Below are 10,270 nucleotides of genomic sequence, written 5' to 3'. Positions count from 1 at the left end.
TAAGGGGATCCTAACCCTTGACTTGGTGTTGTCAGCACCACACTCTCCCAGTGAGCTAACCGGCCGTTCCTATATGGGATCCGAACCCGTGGCCTTGGTGTTATCAGCACCTCACTCCCCCGAGTGAGCCACGGGCCGGCCCCAAATGTCTTAATTTTTAAAATATCTGAAGTTCAGTTTTCTTACTAATTGTATTGGTTTCCTCATTTAAAGGTTCAAACATTTGGATCACAATGTATTTTGCACGACACATTCACATATTTTGTTATTTAGTCTGCTTGGTTTAGGTAGAGCAAATATTCTCCTCATGCCACAGCAAAGGAAATGGAGGCTGTGAGTGGGCAAGTGGGTCCCTTGAGGTCACACAGCTGCTCACAGGGCCTTGGACTTTAAAAGCAGTGTCTTCCACTGCTGCATCCTCTGGCTTGGCCTCAGTGACAGTATTCACTCTCCCCTCTTTTCAGTAGGAATTACATCTCTGTAAAGCTCAGTATGTAAATATGTCTATTTAGATAGAAATGTAACAATTATCTTTAGTTGATTTTTTGAGAAACTTCACATTCTGTGCCTAGCAGACAGTAAACTCTGGATTCCCAAATAGATTTTGATTCTTCCGAGAGTTATCAAATTCATCTGTATCTTTTAGTTAGTCTGCAGGTCTTCTCTGCTTTAAATTAATCATCAGTTCACTGCAACTCATCAAAGATTGTGGAATATGCATGTAATTTTTTTCCCTTTGGTATAACTTTGCTTGCTTCAGAAATTTTTGTGCACTTTAGCTTTCCTTGGTGAATGTTTGACAGATAAAAGAAAGTGTTTTGTCTCTGGCTATTGTTTCTCCCTTTTGTAGATATGCAAAAGCTATAAGGGGGAGGGTCGAAAACAGATTTGCAACCAGCAGCCATCGTGTGAAAGACTTCACATCTGTGAGCACTTCACCCGAGGGAATTGTAGTTACCCCAACTGCCTTCGGTCCCATAACCTGATGGACAGAAAGGTGCTGGCAATCATGAGCGAGCATGGGTTGAGCCTGGACGTGGTACAAAACATCCAAGACATTTGCAACAACAAGCACACCCGGAAGAACCCCCCTGGGTCAAGAGGTAAGTGCTTTTTACCTTTTTAATTGTATGAACTTTCAAATAAACAGAAATAACAAGGAAGGAAAAACTAGTATAATCGTTGTACCTTGCTGTGTAGAACTGTCTTCACTTCTCTTGCAGACCTTGTCTATTTGCATACATCATTTTTACATAATTATAATCATAGTATATGTGATTTTGTAATTAGATTTTCATGCTTAGCACTATTTCTGTGCAGATTTTTTAAAAAGTTTATCATTTCTCTAAAAGCTAGTTGATAGTTATTTTTTTTAAGGGGAAAAAAAATAAATTTTTTTAGAGTCACCAGTTCTTAGTATTTTGTTCCAACTGCTTTATGTCTTTGTTTATGTATATACAGATACTCAGGCACACATTGTTGTGGGGTGAACGAATACAGGAAGCACAGAGGAATCCAAGACTGTTGTCAGCGTTGCAGTTTTATAGCTCTTTATTTTAGTGTTGCAGCTCTTTGTTCAGTGTTACAGAGCCTCTTTTTGCTTGCAAGCAAGGAGAGCACTAGGGAGCAAAAACTAAACCAGTGTCTCCCAGAACAAAGGAAAAAACCATCTTATATAGCCTAAGTTCCCGCCCTTTTCCCACCCAAGTTCCCATTCAGGTCCTCTTATGTAAATGAGGGGACACAGTCCATTGGTCACTTCTGGAGCCTAATTTGCATCTGGCGCTTGGGGGATGTGAGACTGCTGTTATCTCACAGAGGGCAGGTGCAGGAAGCAAGCAAGCAAGCAGAGGGCAGAGTCTGCAGTTAAGGCAGTCAAGCTTAGAGTTTCTAAAACAGTCTCTCAAGTGGAAAAGGGGAAGGGCTTAACAATTGGAAAATGCTTAGGGTTCCCTGCAACAATGTATAACATTTTTGTGGTTAAAGCATTTATTGTATGCAGACATGATACTTCACATCTGAATATATCAGCATGCACCTCCTCAGAACAAGGCCATTCTCTTACATAATCACAATACAATTAATATAGAAAATGTGGCATTAATGCAAAACTCTAGACAATTTAATTTATAGTCCTCAGTACTATTTCTTTAAAAATTGTTTTACTTATTTTTTATAAATTGTGGTAAAATATACATAGCATGAAATTTCTCATTTTACGCATTTTCAAGTGTACGGTTCAGTGGCATTAAGTACATTCACACTGTGTGCAGCCATCACCACCATCCATCTCCAGAACTTTTTCATCTTCCCAAACTGAACTCCATACCCATTAAAGAATAACTACCAATACCCTCCTCCCCACCCCCCAGCCCCACCCCTGCCAGGCCCTGGCAACCACCATTCTACTTTCTGTCTCTATACATTTGACAACTTTATATGTACCAGTGGAATCATACAGTATTTGTCCTTTTAGGACTGGCTTATTTCACTTAACATAATGTCTTCAGAGTTCGTTCATGTTTTCACATGTGTCAGAATTTCCTTCCTTTTTAAGGCTGAATAATACTCCATCGTATGTATATACCACATTTTGTTTATCTATTCATCTGTTGATGAGCACTTGGGTTGTTTCCAGATTTGGCTATTGTGAGTAATGCTGCTGTGAACATGGGTGTACAAATATCTATTTGTAACCCTGATTTCAGTTCTTTTGGGTATATGCCTTGAAGTGGAATTGCTGCATCATATGGAATTCTGTGTTTAATTTTTTGAGAAACCACCATACCATTTTCCATAGCAGCTGCACCATTTTTCACTTCTGCCAGCAATGCACAAGGAGCCAAATTTCTCTCCAGCCTTTTGCTGTTTTCTGATTTTTTGATAATAGCCATCATAATGGGTATGAAGTGATACTGTTCCTTAAGCATTTTCATATTGTATAATGGTATTAATCTCACAATTTTTAATGTCTTTATGGAGTGGCTGTAGAAGGGGTGAATTTTATGAAGGAGATAGAATATGTGATTCTAAGATTCTGTAAAAAGTAGTGAACAATTACACTTCCTTATATTTTGAAAATGATTTACAGTTTACAAGGGACTTCTACCCAAAGTATCTCATCATTGTTTCTTATAGCAAAATCATGAAGAAAGTCAGAAATATCATTTATTAGCCTTACTTAAGGGGTAAGGAAACTAAGACTCAAACATTTTAAATGACTTTTATTGCACAGACTTAAATCATTTTTAGAAGAATACACAGTAATATGAAGAACAAATAAAAAGTAACATTTTCAAAGCCTCACACCACTAGAAAGCAGCAGAGCTCACAGTTTCTGATTCTGTATCTAATGTTTCTCCCACAGCACATACTCTCTGAACAGGAGGGTGCTGGAGGGATGGTTTTTGGTGTAGTTTTCCAGTGTAAATTGTGTGTGAGAAAGATCTGTATTTATTACATCTAGTTAATCTACTGAGTCAACCATTTTGTTGACAGGAGGAGGATGTTTGCTTTTGCTATATAACTGCTGCCCCTGTGTTTGGAAGAGAAAGGACTTCCTTCTACCCCTTTCCCACACACAGTAGCACAACTCACACACAGGCGCACACACACGCGCACACACACACACATTGCACGCTGCATGCACACACACACACACTCACTCTCACAAACACATGCCCGCTCCTTCCTCCCTCCTTGCTTCTGGGAGAGTGTGGACTCATCAAGTTTCTAGAGAAAGGCCAAGTCCCTCCAGGCCACTGCTTTGTCAATTTTGACTTGACATTAAGCTTGGGCATGGGGGCGCTAGATGAAGAAATCTGGAAACACAAAATCCCACCTTTAGAATGTAGTTTCATTTTCTGTTTAAGTACAGTATTGTGAATCTTCAAATCATCAGGTATGCCCATATCACAATATGGGCAAAATGTAAATGATCTTGGAAAATCCTCCCTGATTTGCCCTGGTCCATCTCTCCATTCACCATAGTGGTGAATATTGATTTGGAACCATGGGCTAGTGGACAGACCCATCTAAAAGGTTTGGGGCTTGGGGGCTACGTCTAGATCCGAGAAGAGAACCAGTGACCAGGGTCTGACCTTTATCCTAGGTCATGGCATGACGTTCTCTGCTGTGCTAGCAGAATGGCAAGGTTCCATCATTGTCATTACCACCCATCCTCGAGATTTTTACCTACCAGATTAGGACAAGCGATTCGATAGAGCTTGGGTAGCAAAGCTGGAAAAGCTAAGAGAAGCAATAGTAGTAAGAACTCAATCACATTAACTCTAATTTTCATTATTTTGTTTTGTTCTGGTTTTCTTTTTCTAGCTCCTTCCTCACATCGTCGAGCCATGGCATATAGAGATAGAAGCAAAAGTAGGGAACGATTCTTTCAGGGCAGCCAAGAATTTCTTCCATCTGCTTCAGATGCTGCTCAGAGGTCCTCCACACCCAGTCCAGATCAAATGGGCCGCAGGGCTCCCCAGGATGACGTGCCTGTAGATGATCTCACCCACAAGTTCATGTATCTGGGGAGCCAGGATCACTCTCAGCCTTCCTCAGTCTCGTCTAAGCCTGCCAGTCTTGGAGGAACAGGTCAAGTGGGAGCAAGCCAGAAGTTATTGGTGAATGGCAGTTCGGAGGGCCTCTTTTATGGGAATCAAGGCAACACATCTGTTCCTTCTGATTCAACACCAGCCTCCTACTGGAAGAGCTCCACATCTTGGCAGAATGACCAAGGCACTGGGAGAGAGAGTGTGTTTTCTTCAATTCGTTCAGCTGCCCACCCCCCTCTTGGTTCAGCACAAACGCCTGAAGCTGCAGCCACCAGAAAGAATACAGGTGTGCTTTCCTCGGACCGCAGGAGCTTCGAGGGCAAAAGTAGGACTCAAGACATCCAGCATGTCCCTCTTTTTAATAATAACGCTGATGGAGTGGCCACAGATATAACTTCCACAAGATTTTTAAGTTACAGAACCATAGCCGACGGTCAGAGAGAAGTATCATTATCTAGGAATCAGGACACTGGAACTACTCTCCGGGATGTCCAGACCACTGGCAAAGTTACAGATGGTGATGACCAAGGAGTGGTATTTGTAAATGGCAAATACACAGGGAAGATGTTTTGGTCTAGTAAATCTGTCCACAATGCACGAAATGGCTCTCGTCAAGTTATAGATGAAACTACTGATATCGATAAAACTGGTGCCACTGGTTTTGGCTTAATAACGGCAGTCACTGGGGAAAAAGCTCTGTCACGCTCTGGAAATCAGAGTCTGGAGAGCCAGTTCCCGACCACACGTGGGGAAGCCACCGGCCCTGCACAAGCCAGTGGTGTGCTTCCGTCACCTTCTCCATCTTCGTCAGGCAACAGAAGTGCAGCCTGTGGGACCCTTGGTCAGAACTCTGCCCAAGTCTCTGTTAGCCCTGCCAGTGAGCTCACAAGGAGAACTTCAGGCTCTGCTCAGCGTAAGTCACCGAAGGACAAAGGGGCCCCCATGGCTTGAGTCTGCAGCAGAGCAGCTGTGGCTGGCAGGTTCTCCTTAGATGCTCCCCAGTGGTGATCAGAGGGCATAGAGTTAGAGGATTTAGGGTAACAGGTGGGGACTGATGTACGAAGTCAGGGAAAAACCAACCAGTAGAACCACATGGAGTAAGCTGCTACATCTGTTGAGAATAGTAGTAGTTTGACTCTGGTTTATGAAATAAATATAACTCTCATGTGGCCCTAATGTCCATGCTTCATTTTATGGAGAGGCTGTCTAGACTCTCATGAGCAATGCATGAATCCCAGGAATTTTCTTGAACATGGCCCTGATTTCAGATATTTTTTGCCATTGTGAGACCAGGTGTATTGATTTTTGGTTTAAACATTTAGATCACCATACATGCATGCTCTTTTATTTTATAGATTCCATATCTGCTGTCGCGAGTACCACATCTTCTAGAATGGATGATTATGACTCAAAGGAAATTTGTCTTGACTATCTGTATAAGGGCTGTCACCTTAATAGTGAGTAACATAAGGACTTTCTTTGAGATTCTGCCTTGTGGCCACTGTGAATAATGCTGCTGTGAACATGGGTATACAAATATCTGCTCAAGACCCTGCTTTCAGATATCTACTCAAAACCCTGCTTTTTGGGGGGTATATACCCAAAAGTGGAATTGCTGGATCATGTTGCTTTGCCTCCTATGGATTTGTCACCCCTTTTCCCCTGGGTGATGGAGCCACCAAAGATTACTCAAAGCCCATCTCTTCTGAGCAGTGAGAAGCCCTGAAAAGCAGTTAATCTCCTGGAACCCTCAAGAGCGAGGCATTCCTTCCATTTGGGAAATTAACCATGAAATGGGGTTCTCTTCCCGCATTTATTCGCCAGACCAGGAAGTTACAGGAAGAGAACATAGGTGGTGTTTTTGCTAAGTACAGTTTAACAAGTTTAACAATAGAAGCTGGTAACATTTAGTAAGACAAGCAAGGTGATGCAGTTTTCAAGAAGTTAAGTCAATCCACCAACAAAAGCTTGATTTTAGCAAACATTCTCTTCTTACAGCAATTTCCTAGTATCTTTACATATCAATCAGTAACCTGTCTGTCTTTGAGCCAGCAACCTCCCTGTGTTACAATTCTTTATCTTACAACAGAGACTATAGGCTGGGGGAAATTTCCTGTCTTTTGCAAGGTCAATATTTGAAACTGCAAGGCTTTTGAAAACCAGGCCCTGTGAAGTACATTTGCTTTATGCATACTCCACAGGATCATATGGTAATTCTGTGTTTAATTTTTTTGAGGAAGCATTTTCCATAGTGGCTGTAACATTTTTCATTCCCACCAGCAATGCACAAGAGTTCAGGTTTCTCCACATCCTGCCAATTGTTGCTTTTCTGTGTTTTTTGCTTGTTTTGATAGCAACCATTCTAAGGGCTGTGAGGTGTGGACTGTAATGAACAGTTATGTACTTTGAATCAGCCAAGTCTCAAGCACTGCCACCCTGTGGGTTTCCCAGTGGTTCCTAACCCTGCCTATTTTTGTTTTAAAGTAGTCACACATCTTTTTGACCGTTTCAAAATGACTTACATATAACGCAATGCAAATTTTGAAAAACAGAACTATTATTTTCTGTATTCCTGTATTATGGACTCTGACATTAATACATTATTCAACCAGCATTCCTTTACTGGCCATCTTTTGCACGCCCAGCCAATCTTTTCTTTAGTCATTTATATGCAAATAAGAAAGCTGCATAAAATAAGTGAATACATAAATGATAAAGCCCAAACTGGGTATTGGGTACTGGCTAAAGGAATACGAAATACAATCAGATGAGAATAGAGTCAGATTTGTTGGCGAAATCTTTCTGGAAGAGATGAATTATAGACCAGGGCTTCAAGGAAGTACAAGTGATTGCCTATGCTAGAGAGCATTTTATTTTAATATACACACTGGGGGGAGGGAGGTGCAGAAAGGGTAACTGTAAATTTATAATTACCTCACATTTCCACGTGGATAGAGTGACTTTTTGGGGACTGGGGAATTTTTGTTTTCCAATGATGGATAATGGATATGGAGCAATGCACGCAGGGCAGGCACAAGTGAATGTACAGACAGGAAGTGTCTGGCAGGGTGGGACAGGCTGGCCTTGACCGGGAAAGCCAGCAATGGACTTGGCTAGGTTGGTTAGAGCCTCTGCTAAATGGTCCCTCAGACCTCCTCTTTGTCTTCGTAGGCAGCTGCAACAAAGTCCACTTCCACCTGCCCTACCAGTGGCAGGTATTAATTGATCAAACCTGGATAGACTTCTCGTCCATGGAGAAGATCGAAGAGGCCTTTTGTAACCCCCACATTCACAGGTAAGTTGGTGGCTGTGTTCTGCCTGTCAAGATCCACAACATCATCAAAGGAAAGCATAGTTTTGGGCTTACAGGAAAAAGAAAAAACAGTCTTCCTTCAGAATCCCATTCAAGTTTGAGATAACTCGAGTAAGAATGGCAAGTGCCTGCTGTATTAATGAAGGAAGAAAACCACAGTTGGGTAGGTTTGAAGTCACCCTGAGTCTGGCTAATAATAGGGATTCTGAGAATATTTGCTAACTCAAGTGGGATGAACAGGGACATGAATATCGTCTGGTTGATATCGGTTAGTGTGTCCTGCAGAATAACACGACGCAGAGGTCGGTGAGGATTCTTACCAGTTCATCACAGAACTCCTAAAAATACTAAATGGTTTAGGACAAAAGAGCCTTTTGCTTAACTCCGTAATCTTAAAACAGAATTTGAGTAATTTCATGTAGGTCCAGTGCAGAATTTTGTTGTATACTTTAGCATTTTATACCTTCCTTATATTTGCTATTTTCTCTATCCTGGAAGTATCTAAGAGGATACTTTACATTTCTGTTTCTGTCAGAGCAGAAGTGGGTGGTATCTACATGACTATATTTACCTATGATGTGCAGGGGTGTAAGATGCGTAATAGTTTTACCAGGAAACTCTGGGAGGAAAAAAAATATATATATATATATATACATATATATTTTTCATCATGCACAGAATTAGTGAATTTTTGGTGGTGACTCTGTGTTGCTGCATTTTGCCACTAGATGGTGGCATCAGCTATTTTCTTGTTTCTAGGTACATATTTTTCCCCCTAGGTAAATCTAAAGCAGGGCTTCTCAGCCTCAGCTCTGTTGACATCTTGGGCCAGATAATTATTTGTCATGGGGGGCTGTTTAGCAGTATTCCTGGCCTCCAACCACTAAATGGCAGCAAGTACCATCCCTCATACTCCCCACCCCTCAGTTGTGATAACCAAAAATGTCTTCCAATAGTGTCAAATTTCCCCTGGGAGCAAAATCTTTCCTGATTGAGAACCACGGATCTGAGAGGTCTTTCATCGAGCAGCCATTTTCAGACTTCCTGGTCTCAGGACCCCCTCAACACTCAGAATGTAATGAGGATCCCAAAGAACTTCTGTTTATGTGGATTATAGCTATCAATATTTACCATATTAAAAATTGAAGCTGAGAAAAATTAAATATTTGTTGACGTTTAAAAATAACAATAATACACCTATTACATGTTAGCATAAAAAATATATTTTTATGTAACTATATTCATATAATTATGTATGAGGGTAGTTCAAAAAGTTCATGGAAAGATTTGTATGATCTTCTGATTGTACTTTTCCAAAAGCTTTTTAAACTATCCTCATATAAAATTATATAAATACGATCTTTTACTTGTGCTTTTCCATAAACTTTTTAAACTACCCTCATATGTAATTATATGTATTATTGTTATTTTTAATGAGTCAAAAATATTTAATTTCTCTCAGCTTTAATTTTTAATATGGTAAGTATTGATAATGTCTTTCAAAACAAAAAATTTATTGAGAAAAGTGATACTGCTTTATGCTTTCGCAAATCTCTTTAATGTCTGGCTTAACAGACATCTGGATTCTCATAGCTGCTTTCTTTATTCAGTCTATTGTGAAACCATATATCGTGTAGCCTCTGGAAAATTCCATCATGCACTTGTAAGAGAATGAAAATGAAAAGGGCAAATAATGTCTTAATATTATTATTAAGATAAGTTTGACCTTGCCAATTCTCTGAAAGCATCTTGAACTACATTTTGATAACTAAATGATAATAAATAATTTTAAGAACTGACCTAATGTGAGTTTCTAACTCACTTTCTAACATTCAGCCAATCTGTTGTTTTGTGGGCACAGTTTTATTTTGGGATAGCTTTTAAGGTAAGAATGCATTTTGAGACACTATTAAATATGTGGCATGGTCAAATTTCTGTATCACTTTGTATTTCAGTTTTTTTTTTTTTTTAATGTGTAAGACCCACAGATGTGTAAAGAAAATTTGAAGATCCTTTTCAGCCCTGCAGTCTGAATTGTGCGCTCTCGTTAGGGAAGACCAGATTGTGGAAAACAGAAGTGAATGAAGCATGTTAACTTTATACTCTTTTCTCTCAGCATTTCTGTAAGAAATCAAAAAATCAATTTCCAGGATATGACTTGTGATTCATATCCCATCCGACGTATCTCCACTCCTTCATCTGTCACAGTACCGGCCAATTCTGTCTTTGCCACCAAATGGATTTGGTATTGGAGGAGTGAATCTGGCAAATGGATTCAGTACGGGGAAGAGGTGAGTACTGTTTGTGGCAGGCTCTTGTTTAAACTTGGCAACTTTAAAAGAAAACTTTTTTTTTTTTTTCTTTTTGTCTTTTTTACTGACTGATAACGGGATCGCAA

The 10,270-nt window shown here is 40.3% G+C and overlaps 1 protein-coding gene across 2 annotated transcripts in view; it reads left to right on the top strand.

The window, feature by feature from the left end:
* Window positions 1–900: 900 nt before the first annotated feature.
* ZC3HAV1 (zinc finger CCCH-type, antiviral 1) overlaps window positions 901–10,270 on the top strand; it is a 30,354-nt gene continuing 20,984 nt past the window's right edge. Inside the window, exons 1-5 of one of the 2 annotated variants that reach the window (XM_008586186.1) lie at window positions 901–1,103; window positions 4,333–5,472; window positions 5,915–6,016; window positions 7,731–7,854; window positions 9,989–10,163. In XM_008586186.1, the coding sequence (XP_008584408.1) occupies window positions 986–1,103; window positions 4,333–5,472; window positions 5,915–6,016; window positions 7,731–7,854; window positions 9,989–10,163 (1,659 nt within the window). In that variant the 5' untranslated portion in view covers window positions 901–985. Of the gene's footprint in view, window positions 1,104–3,658; window positions 5,473–5,914; window positions 6,017–7,730; window positions 7,855–9,988; window positions 10,164–10,270 lie in introns of those variants that run through there. The other variant, XM_008586185.1, reaches the window with a different exon arrangement.

This window comes from Galeopterus variegatus, unplaced genomic scaffold, assembly GCF_000696425.1.
Source record: "Galeopterus variegatus unplaced genomic scaffold, G_variegatus-3.0.2 Scaffold3862, whole genome shotgun sequence".
In the NCBI taxonomy this organism is placed as follows: domain Eukaryota; kingdom Metazoa; phylum Chordata; class Mammalia; order Dermoptera; family Cynocephalidae; genus Galeopterus; species Galeopterus variegatus.
The sequence above is the reverse complement of the archived record's forward strand: the minus strand, read 5'-3'. Positions and strand labels throughout refer to the sequence as shown.